Source organism: Rhynchophorus ferrugineus, unplaced genomic scaffold, assembly GCF_030347505.1.
Source record: "Rhynchophorus ferrugineus isolate W39M unplaced genomic scaffold, kcgeb_rfMv2 rfM3, whole genome shotgun sequence".
NCBI lineage: Eukaryota > Metazoa > Arthropoda > Insecta > Coleoptera > Curculionidae > Rhynchophorus > Rhynchophorus ferrugineus.
Genome location: NW_027472582.1, coordinates 4,791,855 through 4,813,484, shown reverse-complemented (window position 1 = coordinate 4,813,484; position 21,630 = coordinate 4,791,855). Strand labels below are relative to the sequence as shown.

Below are 21,630 nucleotides of genomic sequence, written 5' to 3'. Positions count from 1 at the left end.
TAATTTTTTTTGTCATAATTCGATCTCTCATATGGCGACATTTATCTCTCTAAAGAATAAAAACTGTAAAACAATGTATATGCAAAGCCAACTTCAAATGATTCTAATTATTTTTAAAATCTAGTTACCGCTCAAAGAGTGACAGTGTTTGTCTCAAAGACTCCGAAATAAAACACAGTCAAGTGTTTCCAAAAAGTAATTAGTTAAATTCCTTGAACCACATTTTATTAACAGTGTCAAAATATAAATACACCAAAACTCAGATTGCCTGAATATTGCTCTCGTAACAAGAATTAATAAAAAAATATATTTAATTTAAAGCCCCAAAATAGAATTAGCCTTGGTCCTAAAAACAAAAGAACAACCATCATTCCAAAGCACAATTAATCATTTCCAAATTATAATTAATACAAATCTAGTGAGCGTTGTCAGTTACAGTTCTATCGGGTTTGGTCCGTAGCGTGTGCAAGTCCTTGATACAAATCGAAAAAAAAACAGAATCGATGTAAACTTTGAAGTAAAAGTTTTTTTTTCGCATAGCAAATCCAACACGCTTTTCCTTAATTACGGATAGGTGTCGAATTGTACCAGTTATTTTTAAACTCATCACATAACGTACAACTAAATAAATTGCTTAACGCCTAGGGATAATTATGGGCACAGTGGCGTGGTCGGCGAACTTTAATACCACAACATTCTTATCAGCAAAACCCAAAAATATTGCTAAATATCGTTGCTAAAAATCGTCAATACAATACTCTGTCAATGTCAATCAATATAAAACGTAACGATATGCAAAATACACAACATAACCTAAAAGTGACATAGATTGTCAATGTAATTCTCATCTGAGTTAAATTAAGTCACTCACATATTATAAACGTTATTAGTATTATATAAATACCTAATTTTCTGATAGTACTTTTAAAATAGGGTTTTAGAGAGTATTTGGTGTTCCGAGTTCTTTGTATTTCTCCATAATATTAAACATAATACATTTGATAATACTTGTCAATGTCATCTACTGTTTTCTGTCAATGTCAATGTCAAAATAAATTTGTTTCCAAGTAGTTTGTAAAGCAAATAAACAAGATTAATATAGAATATTAATTATCACCTTACATATAATAAATTAACAACTCACAAGTAAAATAGCTACGCTTGTGACTAATACTCCCAAAGTATTGGAAACCGTTATGTCAATACTGAACGAGTGAAAATCAAGGTGAAGTCGTTAGAAAACGTAATGATACGTCCTGGATGTTTGGAAACGCGAAATAACATCGCTTGTATTTTCGGTGACAATAAATAACAACAAGGTAACGCTCATTTTTTTAATAGACGTATAATTGTAGCTAGCGCCTCGAAAAATACGTGTTGCCGAGATATTATTCGAAAACCTACGGACGTTGTCTTCGAAATAAGTCACATTTAACGAGTCCAATTTAGAATAAAGAAATAATCCCGGCTCTTTATATTTGTTAGTGTCTGTTTTGACGTTTTATGACTTACTTATAGGACATAACCTAGTTTTTTGGATTTTTTTCCTATAATTCATTGGATATACAAAGTAGCCTTAATATTGATATTTATTTTGACATCTAATCAATTATTTAATAAATCTAGACACCTAGTTACTTAACTCGAACGTATTTGTCAATGTCACTGTTTGTCATCAATTGTCGTGATGAAAATAAAAATAAAACAAATTATATTTCAGTTGGTTTAAATAAAGTGCAAACAAATGTAATGTAAGACTTAACCTAAAAATTATACATTTGGGTCACAACTGTTGTTTGTTGTTTTGTTTTAATTATTAAAATATTTCTGTCGACCTAAACTTGTGCTAAACTTCACAAAACATTTAAACAAATGCTAATTTGTGAAATATAAACATAAAAAGGAAACATAAAATTTTTATAACCCAATTCTGTTTGTCAAAGTCACTGTCATCAGTCGTCCGAATATTCTTAAATTAAAAGTGCGTTATTTAGATTAAGTGAGGTTATGGTAAAAACTTGTACTAGAGTGAAAGGAGTCACTTATTGATAAAATCTTATTTGATTCAATTAATTGTTAAAAATAATAAAGCATACTTTCTACCTAAAATTCCTGCTACATTATTTTCTTTCTATACTGGAAATCTAAACGATAACCTCAAAATATTGAAATATCAAACATATAAACGTCAAATTGACAAAATAGAAAAAATTATGTGAGGTTAGGAAAAATTAAATAATTATTTCTTGACGGAAAACTGATAAGACACCAAATATCGGCAAAAAATGTTTGATGTTGAAACCTTTAAACGAATTTAACTTCAAAATTAATGTGACGTCTTTCTTTTTTTTTAAATCCGGCGCAATTGAAGACGGTAAACAGCAGACGAAAACAAAAAGTTTTGCAAACATAACGCCGGCCAGAAACATGCTCGATTATGAACCGTGTCACATTTTGTCGACGTATCGGCAAGGTAACCGGGCCACAAATAAATGTTCACCCGAGCAATCCAACCCAACGTTCAAAACAAGCATTCACAAAGAGGCACTGGTCGAGATTTAATGAAAACAAACGTAAAACACATTTCCTCGATCTATTAATAAAGACGGTCGGTTATCTGGTTGTATAATCAAGACATGGCTTGCATCCCGATCCAAAAGTTAAGTTATTTCAGGTAGAACAAGTTACGGATGATATTAAGAAGGGACCTTGCTACTATGCCAGTTTTATTTCAATTTAAAAAGGTCTCGAGCTCATAATCATTAATAATAGTTTTATTTTTACGTTGCTATTTAACTGTTAGGCACGTAAAAAAGTAGTCATGTACGGTTTTTTTGTTGTCAATTTTGATCATCAGTTAACTTTTCGAAAATCATTGTTATTAGCTTAGAAATAGTATCAAACTATTAAATTTTCTTTCGACTTTCTTTTCAACAAACTGAAGCCGTTCAATCAAGATATCTTTAAACGCCAGGAAATTTATCAAAACATTTAACAAATGACTGTCACATCAATTAATTGAAGCGAACAAAAGAGTGCATCTTACAATTATGATTTCTTTTGAATTTGCAACGTTACCAGTTGTCAAAAATAATACGTATATACGTAATCATATTTACTTGTATTTTACCTTCACAGAATCAACTATACCTAAAATATAATTAATAAAGAATTCATAAAGAATTTATAATTTGCAAAATTAAAATAAAAGTTGAATGAATATGCACCTGAATAGGATGCCATCATATGTGTGTTCAGATTAAAAGTATTATAATAGCTTGTTTTGGCAAAACTTACAAATCTATGAACAGTACAAGAATAAATAAACTATAAACAACAAAATTCTTAACCTTACAAACAGAGTACCGGGGTACCTTTGTGTTGTACTTGACTATATTCCACCTTTCGATTGCTTATAAATGGCAACGTCGCAAAATCCGGCGGAAACTACCGAAATATGCCGAATGCCGGTTAGGATTCTTCAGAAATAGCCTACTATCAAACTGACCCATTTTTCAAAATGTATTCATTATGGCTACAAAATCTATGAACGATGGGTAGAGCCTAACAAAACTACCAAAACAACACATATAAATTAGTGAAAAACGATAGAAAAAAAATTTTTAAAGAGAGGTAAAAATTAAAATCAATGTATTTATTTTTAAAACGTTGCTTTTTTCCACGATGTCTATTTTATTACATGAACTGGCATGACATTTATAAACTTAAACAAAATTCAAATCAAATCCATATTACCTTAGATCTTCCTTTATCCACTGTAGAAACCCAATTCAACAAGATCTTTAGATAAAAAAAAATCATATTTAAATTCAAATATCCGCGAAATATATATCGAGGCGTTACCCTAATAAACAGCATTTAAAAATAGAGTGTTTATGTCGACAACAAGTGTTTTTGCCTGGCCCCAGCTTGGGATATTATCAGGAAAACCCTCTTTTAACCGATTTCAATAATTTATAGCAACAGGTAAACGTCAATGTGACTTTACTAGAATCATAACCTTAAAATTAGTGTCACTGTCATCAGTCTTAATTTTTTTTATATGTATCTCGATTATATCAAATATTAAATAACAGTTCATAATTTCACCACGGAAAACCCTTATAATAAACACAGGTTGTCGTTTCATTTATTTTCTCTATTAGGAGTAACGCATCTGCTCGACGATCACAGCCACCTAACAAAATATTCAGTTCCAGTTGTAACTATTTCTAAAACGTTTTCCAGGACCGCCAGACTATTATGTTCGGAAAGACCTCTATTATTATCCCATAATTTTTACAAACCGAACCACGTCCACTATTTTTAAATACTCTGCAGGTTGTATCGCTCAAAAATAAACTGGACGCGTCTATTTCGGTCGGATTTTCAAAAAAAAACTAAGAGCTACGGCACATTTGATTTGTGTGATAGACGCCATTGTTATATCAATAAATAAGCAAATAAATAAACATGTACGATACGATTCGATGATTTTTAGATATATTGCTTAGATACGATTTTTAAAGTAATTGGTGAATGCGCTGTTCCTTCACCAATTTGTCACAATAGCGATAATTAACATTTGTGGGTTTTTTTATATTATTATAAAACATATTTCAACGTTAATAGTTTCTTCGTAATTAAATTAATGATTTAGACATATATTTATAGGGCATCTAAGCATTTGAACAGATCCCTATTTAGAATAATTTTCACGATAGTGGCGCTAGGACACAGCCGACTAGCTACATTTTCGCGAGTATTAATAAATGGCCTAAAAATAGAGTTTAAATCGCGTGACGAGACAGGTGTAAAAACTATCTAGATACCTTAGTTTCGTTTTTTTAATTTTTTCGAACGTCTGGTTGGTGAACCAACATTCGAATTAGCATTTTCTAATCGGGTCTTATCAATTTTGGGTTAAAAGTACATGAAAAGATAGCTAAAACCAGGCCCAGGTGGGTGTTTGAATATTAATCGATTGCTGAAAAGTCACTTTCCGCTCGTATCAACCCTAACGTGAAGTTAGTTACGTTGTAATAATCGCGTTGTCTCCACCTGTAAAATTTGACGTCGTGTCAAAATTTTAGTACATAAGATGTCAGTCACAGTTCATTTTTCTCCGAAAAAATTCTAATTCGAGTGTCCGCTCACGATCGTCAAGGTATTCCCGACCGAGCAATTTAAATTTTCGCGCCTCAGTCATCGGTGACAGTCTGGGGACAAGTTCAGAGCAGTGAAACAAAAAATGGCGTTTATATTGACGAGAACCACTGCAATCCGTAAGAAAAGTTGAATAAAAGCGCTTAAAATGCCTTAAATAGTGATCGAATCGAATCCACATCGTTGCATTGCATGTTGTACTTATATTTAGGCGTTTAGTTCCTGATCTTAGACGTTTGTCTCTCGAGAAAGTCGGTTTAATGTCGAACCCGCAAATGTCAAGCAAGTAGCTTTTGGATATTTTTGCATGATTTACTCCCTTCGAATACCGCTTTGTGTATTTTAGGCCGTCCCGTAACGATTGCGATTATATTTAACCTCCGCAGTTACCTCATAACGTGGAAAAGTGTACGGAATGAGTCCTTGAATGAGAGCTCTTAAATATCCCTGCGACACCTAGCCGTTTTACTACGTAAATCTAAATTTATCCCGTTTATTTTTGGAGAAAAAACATTAGAGCAAGTGATTTTAACAATATTATTAGTTTTTTTTCCAATGTGTGCACCGTGGCTCCGATTTTAAAGACTCCCTCAAGCTTTCTCAAAAGAACACAGCAAACGACAGCCTCTGTCACCCCACTTTGCATGTAATTCCAGCATTAAATATCATAAACGATCGGCATTCGATGTCCGGATCCAAGCTTTTACTTGAAATTAAGCCGAAAAATCAATAAACTCCGGGCGTAACAGATCGTAGGAGGGTTTGAAATTCGTTTCTGGCGTCCGCGCACGCGCTCTTCCCGATCAGCTGGCGGTTCTTTCATGGCTTCGGCCGATTTTAGGCAAACAGAAATACAAAAATGCACGGTCGGCAGTCTAAAAATGAAATTCGATCGGACGGCATGGTTTGATCCGTTCGGAAATGACGGGTTCCCTCTGATCGATTTTTCCGACGTTTCTGAGACGAACTGGTGTGTTTCAGGGCGAAGAATTTGAGCTTGGAAAACCACTTGGACTCGACCGATCAAAATAACAATATAACGATGACGTCGGAGGATTTATTGCAGCCTGGACATGTCGTTAAGGAGCGATGGAAGGTAAGAGACACTTTCATTATACAGAAAACACCGAAAATAGTACACTGAAACATACTGCATTATGTTTAATTATATCGTGAACCGAGTACTTCGCGTCCAAATGAACGTGAGCTCATCCTTTTTTATTTAATAAATTAAACAGCACCCTACGATTCGACCGCAATTACACACATATACATATCTGGAAACAGTCATTGTTCGTTTTTTTTTTTGATAATGACAATGTCATAGTTTTATCCGCACTAATAAAACACGACAAGAGAAAGGAAAATAGAATAGCCGTTGCCGTTTTTCTTTTGTAAATTTCCAGATTGATTGATTTCGGTACTTAGCCCGTTATAGATACCTGACAAATTCTCGTTAATTATATTGATTATTTAAACAAAAAAAACGGTAGTATTACCGAAGGACGTTTCCGCCTGTATTTATTTAAATATGCCCCGAACATCGTGCGAAGTATATCGAATTATCTTGGACCAGATGAAAATACGAACATATTTTGACACATCAAAACAAAAGAATAAAGTTTGACGTTTATGTTGAGTGATTTACGATGGAGTTAACTAAATAGACGTTTCGCGACTATTTGGCGAATTCATTTGTTATAATTCTGTTTATTTTTTTCACAGTTATAAAACATATGTTTAAAGATAAATATTTTGTCTTATTATGTCGTTTGAATTAGCGTTTTTTTTGCGATCTGCGTTCGGAATATTGTGATTTTTTGTGCGAAACTGACGGCGCAATAAAAATTGAATTAATAATAGGAATAACTGTTTGAGATAATTATTATTCTTCATCGGCATTTGTGTTAACTCGTGAGCGGAAGCGCCCAATGTTTTCATTATCAAACTTTGTCATATAATTTTAATGGTATTTAAATGTCTGTTTATCCTGTCCGTAATGTAGTTAGGAAAGTTATTTATTTATTTGAACGATTACGGCAAATCGCAATTAGGCGTTGATATAGAATATTTATTTGGTCGTAAAAGTGTAAGATTAGAAAATCAAAGCGTATGCCATCGGGAACAGTATTCGCCATCTAGCGGAAGGGCCCCGGACTATTTTCAGAAACATATGATACGAGTAAATAAAGGGTATCTTAATGTGACCGTCATACTATATCCTGTGGGAAAGTCGAGACGAGTGTCAACAATGTGGAAATTGGGAACCCTGCGGCCTTTATATTTATAGCGGGCACTTCCGAAGAGATACTGGCCGGACTATTTTGTAGGAATTCACTAGAGGACACGCGTAATAGTCATCGGTCACCCTGACAAGTTCGGGTGACCACCAAATGTTCGCAGAAACAGTTTGGGCACTTCTTGGGAAAATTACAAAGAGATCTCTGAAACTTTGTTGGTACAATAGCGAATGTTAAAATGTAGTTTGTGGGAATGGTGTTTGTAAACATTGTACCGATACCAATTGATTTTAATCCCTACTTTTGATTGTTATTTTTCTGATATCTCTGAATCACATAACTTCCTATTTTAAGCATGAAGTGGTGTAACGATACAAGCTTTCGGTCTCTAAATGGTTTCAGGTATTTGTTGATTTTGTTACCAGCAGAATAATTTTTGTTTCAAAAAATGTACTTACAGGATACTGTAGTCTAAAGTTCAACTAGACATATTCATCCCTTGTAGTTTTCTCGAACAAAACATTCTCAAGGAAAAATAAAGATTTACGCGTTTTAATTTTTTAGCAAATTGACTGGGATTTCTAAGATAATTACATAACTGAGCTTTATTTACATAATTTTTAAAAGACTCTCTGATATAAATAAAAATACAAAGCAGACTTCCATTAAATTTAAAATAAACTGATTAAGTTGAACTTCTAGTATCGGTAAAGTCTGACACAAATTTTCTAACAACGATAGTTAATACTCAAATTTGGTTAAACCATAATCGCTCGTCCTTATATTGGGCCTCCTTCTACGTTCTTCCAGCTAACAAAGTTATGCTAGCTTCTTTAGAAGCAGCAGAGGACAGCATTTCATTTCAGAGTGGTCAATTTCAATCTGACACCAAATATATAAGCTTCAATAGCAATGGGGAATTTTTTGTATTAGTAAAATACCTTCGTTAAAAATAGCTCATTAGAACAAAATTCAAATTAGTGAATCTGACAAGTTTCTGAGCCCAAACATTCATCTAACGACAAAATTTCATATATTGGCCTTATTTACTATCAATACGTCGTATTTTAAGAGGAACTTAAGTCTTTTCTAAGTGTAGCCACTTCAGGAAAGTCGCTCTAACTTCGAAAATAATTCGAATTTTGAAAAATCCCCTGAAGAACATATTCCTAAAGGCATACATTTTGAAGATGTGCGGTAAAATCGATATTAAACTTCCCAGACCAGGTTTTATTAAAATAAAATTAAAATGTTGAACAATGATAATGTTGGTGAATATTTTATCGTTATTTATCGCTGTTTATTGTTATCAGTTTATGGGAAACGAATGCACGGCTTTTAAATGAAAATTGCGATATCATAGGTCGCAGTGCAGTGTTACAATGATAACAATTGATTATTTTAATGAATAAACCAATTAAAGAACAAATATGCACGCAATAACAATAGAATAATGCCTGTATATGACTCTATATTTCAGCACGTTGTTGTTTAATAATTTTTTTTTTCGCGAAGGTACTCAAAAAGATCGGCGGCGGTGGTTTTGGGGAGATCTACGAGGGACAAGACCTACTCACCAAAGAACAGGTCGCCCTGAAAGTGGAGAGCGCCAGACAACCGAAACAAGTACTCAAAATGGAGGTGGCTGTACTGAAAAAGCTGCAAGGCAAAGAGCACATTTGCAGGTAACTTTAAATATCCGATGAAATTTTTTGATCGTTTTTTTAAATCCCTACGCATTCGCCATAAACGAGAAATAAATGATGAAGATGCCGTAAGTCTATTGTTTATGACATCAGGAAAACTGAGATGAAAGTGGGATATTCCGTGTCATTGTAATTCATTACTCATCCAGCTGTAATCCTATTTGCCCCCCGTCAAAGATGAACAAAAGTCTAGTTTCGTTTTTTTAACATCACAGTAAGACATATTTCTATGGTTGCCGGAACATTGATTTTTATTTTCTGTATAAAAATATTAGAATGAATAGTAAATATGAATAATATAACTTAATGTATTAAGTAATTACATTAGGGTGAATATATTAAAATTGCTTCTGGTTATAAAAGTTATTTTTCTGTTGATTATCCTTAAAAAAAGTTGTCTGAATTTTTTGCGGTAGTTATATTTAGCAGCATAAAAAGTTTTCGGCACAAATTTAAAGTAAATTCCTGTTTATTTTTAAAGTCTTATAAAATAAATACCACATTATACTCGATTTAAATGTAGGTCGATATTTAGCTGGTTGCTTTGATTGATGTTTTTATGATTTCTTCTCAGTTATAATAGGCTTCGATTTCTTTCAGGTCTTTTTATGGTTATAGTTATTCGTTTTTTTTTCTGTGCTACATTCTAAAGGGATGAACGTGAAATATTGCTCGAAAAATGCCTATTAGTGGTGAAGAATATTGAATTAGTTTGTATATATGTCTAATAAAATTTGGGTTTTGTTTACTGCTTTTATTTATACGGTACTTTATCAGTTTTTCGCGTCTTTTCTTTCCAGTTGTTTCGTTGCTTTTGCCTTTACAGTAAAAATAACAATGTGTCATCGTCTGCATTTTTTTTATCAAACTCCTAAAGACACCCATGTCCTTTCGTCGACGGCAACACAAAACTTTACCGTAAATTCGGTGAAGTTTAACATCGGATAACGATTTTTCTTAATTACGCTATAAAAAATCCAGTAAAAAGGCCGAAAAGTTTCTAAATATTTACCGAGACATGGAGAAGTTTCGGACTGAATAAATTGTGTCTGTCTTTTGCCTCACTTCCACTTATTGGATGGCGACGAGGAGTGAGGAATATTTGATCATCCCCGGTTTATTATTTATTGCAACAAGAACTATTTTATCGCGCTTTGTTCCTCGGATTTGGTGTCAAGATTACTTCTATCAAGAATTCATTATTATCATTTTTTGTTTCAACAAGTATTTTACTCAAAACTTTTTTCTCCATATTTATGTCTTGTTTTTGTGATAACGTAACGATACTAGCCGTACCTTGAATGAATGTTATCAGTTTTGATTGACCTATTTTCGTTTTTCGGAAGTGTATTCGTGACATAGATTAATCTGCATCGATTTAAATAAGTGATAATAAAAAGTTACCAAATCTGGCGAGTATATTGGACGCGCAATAACTGCCCATTTAGTTGGAACAAGTATCAGGTATACCTGGAGGGGATTTACACCCAACCAAGCTCTGCAACTGTTCTTCTATTACAGTTTGTTGTAGTCCCCTATTTAATAGAGCTCTATAAGTTTACCCATGGTTTGTTTAGAACTCCAGCAGCGTGTAAGGGACTCCTTCATATTTCCTATGTTACTATTTCATCGTTTAACTTTTAAGGAGCTTACCATTCAAGCTGCAACAATGTATCTCCTTGACATGTCTCTGAGTGTTACCATGCAAGAGGATCATTATTACTTGCTATTGATGGTATTGCAACAATATGTCATTCAGTTGGGTGAATTCACATCGATTTACATCTGTAGTAACAGTTTCATTCTTTTTTAACAGCTCGCTGATTTCAACATATGCGAGGTAAGACTTTATGATTATGAATATCTCATTTCAGTGTCGATGTGCTTTCTTGGACTAACCCATGATTTTTTTTGTTTGGGATTGCCGTAGTAGATTTTCCAACACCATTCACAAGACGTCACAAAAAACTCCTCTTTTTGCCTGAAATTAGAAATATCAGAAAGTTCTGTGTTCTCAAACTGAGTTGGGTTTTCGTCTAGCAAGTCTTACAATTCAATGTCTTCACACATTTTTGGTCCGCCAGGCCCTTCCTCTACTGTTATTTTATATAGGGAAAATGAAAACTATCGAATTCAACAATTTGGTTATTTAACAGTGGTTATTGCTGATCAAAATATATGCAAGCACCTAACAACTATTATTCGTTTTTGTTTGGTGGGAAACTAAATGTCCATTATTCATAGTCCATTAGTCATAAGCCTTTTCAACTGTTATTTCATCAATTAGGTTTGTGTTTTTAGCCCACTGAATATGAAATAAAACCTTCTAGTGTTGTTTTCTACTAGACACTGTCATGATATACATAATATAGACAAAGGAATATGACCGATGCTGTCGTTTCAGTCTGCTTCGAATCTTATTGAAAACATATTACATGTCTGCATGTGAAGAAAGAAATTATTTTTCTTGGCAAACCTGAATATTTGTCGACCGCACGCAAAACAGTTATTTACGTTTCGATGAACCTTTAAAAACCAATCATGTATCACGAATTGTTTCGAAATAATGCAAATTTTTGATGCAAAAATATTTGAGTTTCAGCGAATGTTGATGAATAGATAAGTGTTTTTTGACAGTTACCAAGAACACATTTTCCGACAAAATATTCCTCCGTATCTATATATATATTTATATATATATATATATATATATATATATATATATATATATATATATATAATCTCTATACGATTAGATATTTTGGATAAAAGAAAAGTTCAGTCCGGTTGGTTTTTAATTACAGTTAAGTAAACAAAGCGGTTAATGAGCGATTTGATGTATTAACAGGTGGTTGGTCATGTTTTTTTTTTTAATTTCGTGTTGTAATATAGTTTCAGTGGTATTTTGTTGATTGTGGTTGAGGTAGTGCAATGAACTGTTGCATTTGCTCAAGTACTGGACCCTTCTCGGTATTCAGATGAAGAATATTTGTTTAAAAAACTGTTTAGTATATTTTGGAGTAACTACGAGATGTTGAACCCTGTTGCTATTGATTATGACGTGAACGGGCTCACCCCAGACTGTCTGGTTCTAATCACCGACGTTTATCCGTTTATTGGGTTGTATAATCACGATATAAATAATCTCGATCGTCCCGTAAGTCGATATATTTATTAAACGGGTTGACACACAATAGCTTCCCTAAAAATAGACTCGAACCGGAGTTACTGCTACGTGGCATGAAACGGAAATCAAATTTTATAGGGTATTCCGGTCGCGATCCATATCGGCCTATCGGGATTTTTTCGGGAGGGGGGACGAGACGTCGAGATGGGGCCCTCCGCGACCAAATATCATTTAATTCCGTGCGCTCGATTTGGTGAACTTTTCCTGGCCGTTACATATCAGGTTTTTGTTGTGTAATTGTCGTGGAAATGGACCAGTAATGTTAACGGCGATTGTGTAATTAGGCGGAGGAATATTATAGGCGCGTGAAAAAATCGTTTATGTCTTCCAGTTTCAAAAAATATTATTTATTCAATAAAACAATAAGAAAGAATACGATTTTTTCATAAGATATAGTCTGTGATGGTAAAGATATTGCTCTTAATTGCTAAATAAAAGATTATCTCTAAACAGCTAGGCAGATATATTCCTATATTTACAAAGAATTAATGGATGTACTGAACTTTCCAATATGTTTATTTGTGTAGATGTCATGAGCTAAAGATACAGATGAAATATTGCTATTTCGATTATGCAGCCCTTATCCATCAAGTGTAACTAAATAAAACGTAATTATACATAGAATAGCAGTAGAAAAGTATTTTTACACTAAAATATTAATAAATCCAGCGGGCTTTATTTTGTCTATAAAATATCTTCCAATTTTTTCCATCCATTCTTAAACACTCCTCTACCCGAAAGTATAAAACCATAAACGATTGCTTTAGACTGTCAATCATCAACTCTCATTGATACCTCTTTTGGCTCAGTTACAGTGCAATATATTTTACTTAAGTTATATTATATTCAAAGTAACACTGAACTAATGTCAGTAATTTAATGTCTTTTATTGTCATAATTCGGTTACATATTCGAACGTATCAGACAACATTGTGTCTCTTTTTAACTAAAATAAAATGAGAAGGAAAATATCTGGTATTAAAAGGAATTTATAAACTGCAACAGGCAACACGACGTGATGACGTAAATTCACTGCTATTTTGGACAGATTATACGAAAAAAACTTTGCGTTACTTTTATCCCTTTTATCCAACCAGCCGAATGTTAATAAGCAAATCTAGTGCAGGCCTAACGAGTATCTTCATAATTAACGCGATCCTTATTAATTTCAGATTCATTGGCTGTGGTAGAAACGACCGTTTTAATTATGTAGTGATGCAGCTTCAAGGCCGCAATTTGGCCGAGCTGCGCAGAGCCCAGCCCAGGGCCGCTTTCAGTCTCTCCACCACCCTCAGACTGGGACTGCAAATCCTGAAAGCCATCGAAAGCATTCATTCGGTCGGTTTCTTGCATCGTGATATTAAACCTGTGAGTATGAGTGCGAGGGTCGACAACAACGTGGTGTTGATTTATTTTTTATTGTTCCAGAGTAATTTCTCAATGGGTAGACTGCCATATAATTGTAGGAAAGTGTACATGTTAGACTTCGGGCTTGCTCGGCAATATACGACAGCGACTGGTGAAGTGAGAGCGCCTAGGGCCGCTGCTGGCTTCAGAGGAACTGTGCGTTATGCTAGTATAAATGCGCATAAGAACAGAGGTACATTTTATTACTTTTTATATTTAATGTCATAATTAACTTTTTGTCGAACAAATATCCACATCTACGAGTTGGCTTTAACTCTAACTGCATCTAAATACACCACCAATATCCCTTTCATTGTGTAGATGTCTCTAATAACTCTTGTTTCTTTTATATATTTCTTCAAATAGCAAGCAATATTGAATGTTTAATATATTATTTAAGAAGAATTGTTCTTTACTAAGATCAAGTCCATGTTGTAGTCTTGAAAAGATCTACAGAAACTATTCTCTTCCCTCTTTAACACCTCTTCCACTTTATTAGTTGAAATAATGGGAAAGTCTAGGAATTACTTGAAGAAAAGGTCTTAATATTACATGATATTAACTAAATTGTTTTAAGAAACAAGAAAGTTTGTTTCTAAAAAGTTATACAATTTGAAACTTTGTACATATTTGATTGACTTAATTTAATAAATCTATGCTCTGGTGATCATTAAGTAAGGGTTTCACTTCACGTATCTTCTAGACTAGTAAAAAATCAAACCAATTTGGTGGTTCTCTTAGTTTTGTAAGTAAAGCTCTTTTAATCAGTTCTTATAGTTTCACTACTGGTTTTTCCATCTGGTCTTTTCCGAACATAAATGCATTGGACTTTGGAATATTAATTAGCCACTATTATTTTTAAACCAAGCATCTTTGTGTCTCTTCTGACTATTTTTTTAAAATAGGTAGGGAAGCTCTAGCTTTTGTGTCTTGTGACTCCAATTTGCATGGTGATTTCATGCTCCTCTGGATTTCCAAAAAATTAAATATATCCTTTTCATTAAAGATTTTTTATAGCTTCATCTTTACTTGGAAGATCTCTAATTTTATATACTGCATGTTTTTGTTTTTTTCATGCATTAATTTAAATGAAATATCAACATACCTTGTTAAATTACCTGAAAATGGGATTATTGTCAACTATCTTGCGTGTTTTTGCATTATTTTAAAAGAAATTCCATCTATTACAATTACATGATACATGATAATTTCTATCACACCTTCATTCAGTTGCTTATATTGTCACATTCTTTTCTTTTGTTACCATGTGTTCTTTTCTTTTCCTTTTATTTGCACGGGTGATGGATTATTAGCAGTTTATTTATATCACGTTGGTATCACCAATTTTTTCTGTTCCAATCTCATCTGTATATCTGAATGTATAACACATACTTAATTTTCACATCTGATTATCTAGAGGAAAATATTTTTTGGCAGACTCTTCTTTAACTGAGTCTGTACTCTTTAACATCATTGAATTTTATCACTGTAACGATGTCAATTACTCAATATCGATTTTGTTTTCAGAGATGGGTCGGCATGATGACCTTTGGTCACTGTTTTACATGTTAGTTGAATTTGTTAACGGTCAATTGCCTTGGCGCAAGGTGAAAGACAAAGAACAGGTTGGGCTGATGAAAGAGAAGTACGATCACAGGTTGTTGCTGAAGCACCTGCCTTCCGATCTCAAGCAATTTCTCGACCACATCCAGAGTCTGGAGTACGCTGATAAACCCGATTATGCTGTAAGTCGAAGGGATGACGCCCTCGTTACTGTCAGTCTCATTGTTTCTCGTTTTCGGTAGATGCTGATCTCGTTGTTTGAGCGATGTATGAAACGAAGAGGCGTGAAGGAGTCCGACCCGTTCGATTGGGAGAAACCAACGGGAGACACACAGCCCACCACCCAGGTGTCCCAGGTCCAGCCGCCGACCACCGCGCCCACCACCCTACCCAGGCAAACCACGAAACTGGTCACCACCATCGACAACAACCAGGAGAATATAGAGCCCACGGATAACAAGGAGGTACAGATCGACGCTCGAAGGAGAATAGAGGCGGAGAACACCGCGCCTCTCGCGACGGACACACAAACCAACGCTGCCAGGCCGACTGTAGACAAGAATTGTAATGCTACGGCTGGGGAACAAATAGGTAGAGCCCTTCTGATAACTTGGGATTGAGGGTATTTAATAAGGTATGTTATTCCAGCTCGGAAACGTCGGGCAACTTCCCATCTCGACCAACCACCAGCCGATCGTCTGGACAACGAAGCCGCAGTCGCTTCGGCCAAATCTACCTCAGATGCACCAAGACCCGCTCCGCTGCGGAAAAGCCAGTCGGGAGCGGCGACTTTGGGTCGATTGCGGGTGGCCACTCCCCCACACGGTCAAGGCGGCAGCCTGGGCGACTCGCCCGCCACCCCCGAGCAGGAACGGCCACGCAGGAGACAGCCGAGCGCCGCGAGAAGCTCGCGGGGCACTCGCGACCAGAGCGTGACCCAATTCGCCGTTATGGACGATGAAAACGTTAGTCAACAAGTAAGTCGGCTTCTGTTAATTTGGTGGGAGTTCATTTGGTTGGGTCCCGCAGGTTACCAGAGGAGGGGCGCTGACGCTGGCTAGTCAATGGAAATCTCAGTTCGACGATAGCGAGGAGACGACGGACAACGAATGGAAGCCGGAGTCTCCAGAGCATCATCGTGGTTTAGGATCTCATCATAGTTCCGTTCATCACCAGCATCTGACCACCCCTGCTGTTGATATTGGTGCGGCGTCTCCACAGGTTTGTATATACTAGTTTGTCTAAAATTATATCTGCCATGAAAATAATTGAGATAAGATTGTAATATGAATAGTTTAAAAAAGATTAATGCTTTTTTTTCACCGAAAGAGCCAGAAGTTAAAAATCAACCGAATGAAACTAGTAGAACCAAAAATAGTAACTAAAAGTACACGACTGAAACAGTCGATAATAAATAGTAACAAAATCAGTCGGACAGAAAGTAGCGACTGAAATGGTCGATAATAATAAGTAGTCAATTACTAAACAGTCGATAGTTGATTTCAGTCTATAGTTCCCAACACATGCTTAAATGTTTTTAAATAACGGTCCGTTTTTAAAATATATAATTCCTAACTCGGTACAATATTTATATGTTTTCTTTCGTAATTATAGGCACCAGCGGCTTTAAGTAGGATAAGCGAGGACTCAAGGACGAGCCATAGGAAGTATGTTAATATAGCTGGCATCGAAGATTATCCAGAACTAGTCGGTAAGTTCAGACATAAATTTGTGTTACTCAAAATACTTCCTCCCATAAAGCGGGTTTGAATAAATCAAAATAACACCCGTAAAATATCCTCAAGGATTCGTGAGGGTTTTTTTTTGTCGGGAAATGTGGATTTTTATATCTGGTTTTTTCTTACAGTGGGTTGTAATGTCTATAAGAATCGTCAAGTAATAATAAAATTAACTCTTGCTTATTAAAATTAATCCGTAACGTATTACATTATTGAAATTACTAAACTAATACTTGCAGTGGGTTGGATGTAAGAATATTTTATGAACTGTTTCTTTATTCAAAATATTTATTCCTATTTTCAATATTTATGTAGTGGGTTTAACAGGTAAAAGAATAATGCTTTTTATAATCTACATTAACTGAACAAATAACTGATGAGATTGCCCGGAAGTAGTTGGAAAGTTTAGGCATAAATTTTCATTATTTCAACGACACACACACAGTGGGTTGGAATAAATCAACTTAAGGTCAAACAGGAAAAATAAGTTAATATATTTTTGGTTGGATTATTTTTAATTTTTTTAATTAACTAATTGAGTGAGTTATTTAATATTTATAGTGAGTTGTAATTCGTACAAGAAGGGTCAAAGGTCACACAAAAGGGCCAAAGGTTTTTTTAATTCATTGGAAATTTATTAAATTTTTAAATATTTTATTGCAGCAAAAGTACTGTTGCCACAGGAGGCCATTTTCATATTAACATTTTACCATTTTATTAAAGAAAATTAATATATTAAGGTTTTTACAATGTGGACTGATCATTGTCCAATGATTTATCTTAGTTTAGTTAAAAATATATATTCACCAATTAGTAAATTTCAAGGAATATTCTTAATTTTCTTCATAACATATTTACTTTCAGTGCTAATTGTGTTATTACGACAAAAATTAATCAGGTAAATCATAATCGCCTCTATAAAAATAAAGATTTGCAGATGTTATGTTATTATTTTCGTTGAACATTCAAATTGTTTATATTATCTTTCTATATTTTTTCTATTTCTTTTATTTCAAACTATTAGACAGTAGACGCTTGGATGGAGTGTCGCTGTTTCTTTATAAGATTGCTGTAGCTTTGATTAGTTCACAAATAGTACTAATAATTACTTCATTAAGTAGTATACGGATTTTGCCATGAATTATGGAATATCTGACTTTGGCCTAAGTGCCACTGGTCGGGCCTATTCAACGAACACAACAGATATACAGGTCAAGTAAAAAGTCCCCGGCCTACCATAGTAAAACGCATTTTTTTGGCAAAATTAGTTTTTTTATTCAGCATAATTCCCTTCAAGGGTGATACACTGATTATAGCGATCCTCCAACTTTACGATACCATTTTTGTAGTACGATTTGCCCTTTGCTTCAAAATAGGCCTCAGTTTCGGTGATCACCTCTTAATTCGACGAAAATTTCTTCCTAGTGAGCGTTCTTTTGAGTTCTGAGAACAGGAAATAGTCGCTGGGGTCCAGATCTAAAGAATACGGTGAGTGGATGGATTTTTGCCATCGTTTTCACTGACTTGTGACACGGTGCCTTCAAACGGCCCAATAACGCTATGTAATAATCGCTGTTGATGGTCCTTCCTTTTTCAAGGTAGAAGTGAAGTTATTCCATGCGCATCCCAAAGTACAGACGCAATTAAGGTTATTGCGCCGACTGTTTTCCCACGCTTTGGAGCGGGTTCATCCTGTGCAGTCCACTTGGATGACGGTCGATTGGACTTTGGAGTGAAATGATGGAGCCATGTTTCATCCATTGTCACATATCGATGCAAAAACTCGGGTTTATTACGCTTGATCATCGTCAAACACTGCACCGAATCATCAACTCGTCGTTGTTTTTTGTCAAAAGTGAGCTCGCGCGGCACCCACTTTGCACAAAGTTTTCTCATACCCAAATATTCGTGAATGATATACACGTTCAGTTGATATTTTTAGAATGTCTGCTATTTCATTCAGTTTCAATTTACGATCATTCAAAATCATTTTGTGGATTTTTTTAATGTTTTCGTGGGTAACAACCTCTTTTGGGAATCCACTGCGTTCACTGTCTTCGGCGCTCATTTCACCACGTCTAAACTTAGCATACCAATCCTTGATGGTTGATTTTCCTGGGGCGGTATACGTTTTGCTTCAACTGTATTTTTTCCCGTCAAAATGCAATATTTTATGAACACGTAAAATTCCTTTTTATCCATTTTTTCACACTAACAATAGTTGCTTCACTCAAAATGTTATAATTCACAAACTAATGATCCGACAGCTGTCAAATTTATACACGCATCTTTTGAGGGTTACGGTTAACTAAAAAAGATATGAATTTAATTCTAATAGCGCCATCTATGTGTCAGATCGGAGACTTTTCAATTGACCTGCTATTTTCAGTATTTGAAATAACTTTTCACATATGTGAAGACATCATTCAATGTCTGTCAACTTTAATTCATATAGATATTAGTTTTCGATCAATGCTTATATTTTAAGGTATTTTGAAACTGGTGTATGATGAAGCTCCTATTGAATTTAGATTAGTTCAACAAGTCTTCGTGAAGCAACGTCTGCAATTGTTGTTCCCTTTTATTTGGCGCACCAAGACATATTTTAAAGCATCTTAAATCACTCTCTGCATGATATTTCCTTCAAAGCATGGTCATCGTAAATATAAACAAGAAGTAGCTTTGCTTCATCCCTATTGAAACATAATTTTTGTGGTATATTAACCTGAATCGTCATTTAACCGCGTAATAAAAGTCTATGTAATAGTTTGATTGATTCTAAATCGTTTTGCGATGACTTTATCGATAAAATGCGTTTTGGATCAACAAAAAAAAGGACAATTGCGACAATAATTGATTGTTAAAAGATGATTGAAATGTAAGATGATTGATAGATTGAGCCCCTTTCACTTGTTCTCCTAGGTCATAAAAAGAAACGGGTCTCTATACGCGAAACGCTCGATAAAGGCGTCGGTTTGAGCTCGATATACGAGACCAAGAGCGAGCGAGTACTGTGCAGGGCTTTCCTGAACCCCTACACCTGTCGCAGTTATAAGACGACCACAATGGCGTCCTCACTGGCGGACGTTTTATCCGTCAACAGCGTCGATCCAGATAGTTGTTCTCTGGATTAGTTCTGAACGAGCGTCATGTAAGCTGAACGTATGTGTTGTCCAGAGTGGCTGTTAAGTTGTCTCTTGTTATCATCGGTTGGTCTTTAAATATTTAATCAAATTTGTTGTGAGTCATCATTATATACAGATATTTATTTATGACCCATATTGGGTAATGGGTAAATACTCAATTTTAATTTGTCATATAGTTCTTAGCTTTTTTTATTTTATACCTTCTATCGACTAAAAACTAACATCATAGAGTCACAATCTGGCGAATGCGATTGTTAATCGATGCCATTTGTTGGTTATTAGTTTTAAATTATGTTACAGCGCTTGTACGATGGCATAAAATTAACGAATTGTTCTTTCTCTTTCTGGAGGATTTTCTCCCATACATCCTTCAATGTTGACTTGTTGAGGTTAACTTAATGAATAATTTAATTATTTTTTCTTCTTCCATGTCTTCTTTAATTTCTGCAACAATTTTTAGGAAATAAAATTTGACCCAGCAAAAGCCGTGTCCTGAAAAACGGAATCAAATATTAATTAGTGGTAATTTTACTTCCAGTGAACAAAAAGAAGTCACACAGGGTAAAATCTGGCAAATGTGGTAATTAGTCTGATACCTTGTACGATGATGTAATCACGAATTGTTTTTTCTGTTTCTGGAGTATATTCAATTAGTTCACTTATTGCAGTTGACTGAATGAAGAACTTTTCTTCTATAATATTTTTTCTTTCGTCAGCACTTCTTTGTCTTCTTGACTTCGTGCAGCAATTTTTAGGGAATAAAGTTTGACCCAGCAAAAACTATATATTGAGAAACGATCAAGAAATCACAGGGGATCAGACCTAGCGATTGTTCTGGTTAACTAACGGTATTTATTGTTTTTTTAGTATTAGATTTTGTTATAACCGTTACGTTACACGATTCTTCACACGAATATTTCTTCTTGAGGCAGCAAAAACTGTGTTGTGAAAAACAAAAGGCGCTCTTGACTATAGGTTTTAGTGTCAATCTATTTAACCTATGCGATAAAAGAAATACTCAGTTACTGTGATCAGCTTTTTACAAGAGGAGTTGCACAGTTGCAGTATGATACAAGACTTTTTACATGAAACAGTACATATTGTTGAATTGGACTTGCGTTTGATTGATACAACCTTGTCCAAGATTGCAGCAAACTTAAACCAATATAAATATTCGAATTTAAAGGGTACATGGTCCCAAGGTCCTGTCAGCTTCAAGTCAAAGCTCACCAGAAAGCGATGAAATTACACCACAGGTTGGCTCAGACCTGAGCTCCCGTAAAGACACCCCACTCCCTAATTTATAGTGTAATACAATATTATGTAAATTACCGACTGTTTTACATTTTTATATTGAATGACGATATAATCATTGTGAAACGAAGCCCATATACTTTATTGGTTGTTTATATAGTTTATAGTGTTGTGGAGCCTGCGTATCGCAGGTGATCTCGTTTTGTCTAGCCGTTAGGATTT

At 34.7% G+C, this 21,630-nt stretch overlaps 1 protein-coding gene across 11 annotated transcripts in view; it reads left to right on the top strand.

Moving 5' to 3' along the window:
* Positions 1-21,630, top strand: part of Asator (tau-tubulin kinase asator) — a 61,480-nt gene that overhangs the window by 14,499 nt on the left and 25,351 nt on the right. For 5 of the 11 annotated variants that reach the window (XM_076400112.1, XM_076400106.1, XM_076400108.1 and 2 more), the window contains exons 2-10: positions 6,148-6,262; positions 8,922-9,091; positions 13,472-13,667; positions 13,728-13,899; positions 15,234-15,451; positions 15,512-15,860; positions 15,918-16,246; positions 16,299-16,490; positions 16,884-16,980. In XM_076400112.1, coding sequence (XP_076256227.1) covers positions 6,209-6,262; positions 8,922-9,091; positions 13,472-13,667; positions 13,728-13,899; positions 15,234-15,451; positions 15,512-15,860; positions 15,918-16,246; positions 16,299-16,490; positions 16,884-16,980 — 1,777 coding nt within the window. In that variant the 5' untranslated portion in view covers positions 6,148-6,208. Of the gene's footprint in view, positions 1-4,830; positions 4,962-5,091; positions 5,449-6,147; positions 6,263-8,921; positions 9,092-13,471; positions 13,668-13,727; positions 13,900-15,233; positions 15,452-15,511; positions 15,861-15,917; positions 16,247-16,298; positions 16,491-16,883; positions 16,981-21,630 lie in introns of those variants that run through there. The other 6 variants (XM_076400110.1, XM_076400115.1, XM_076400116.1 and 3 more) reach the window with 4 other exon arrangements.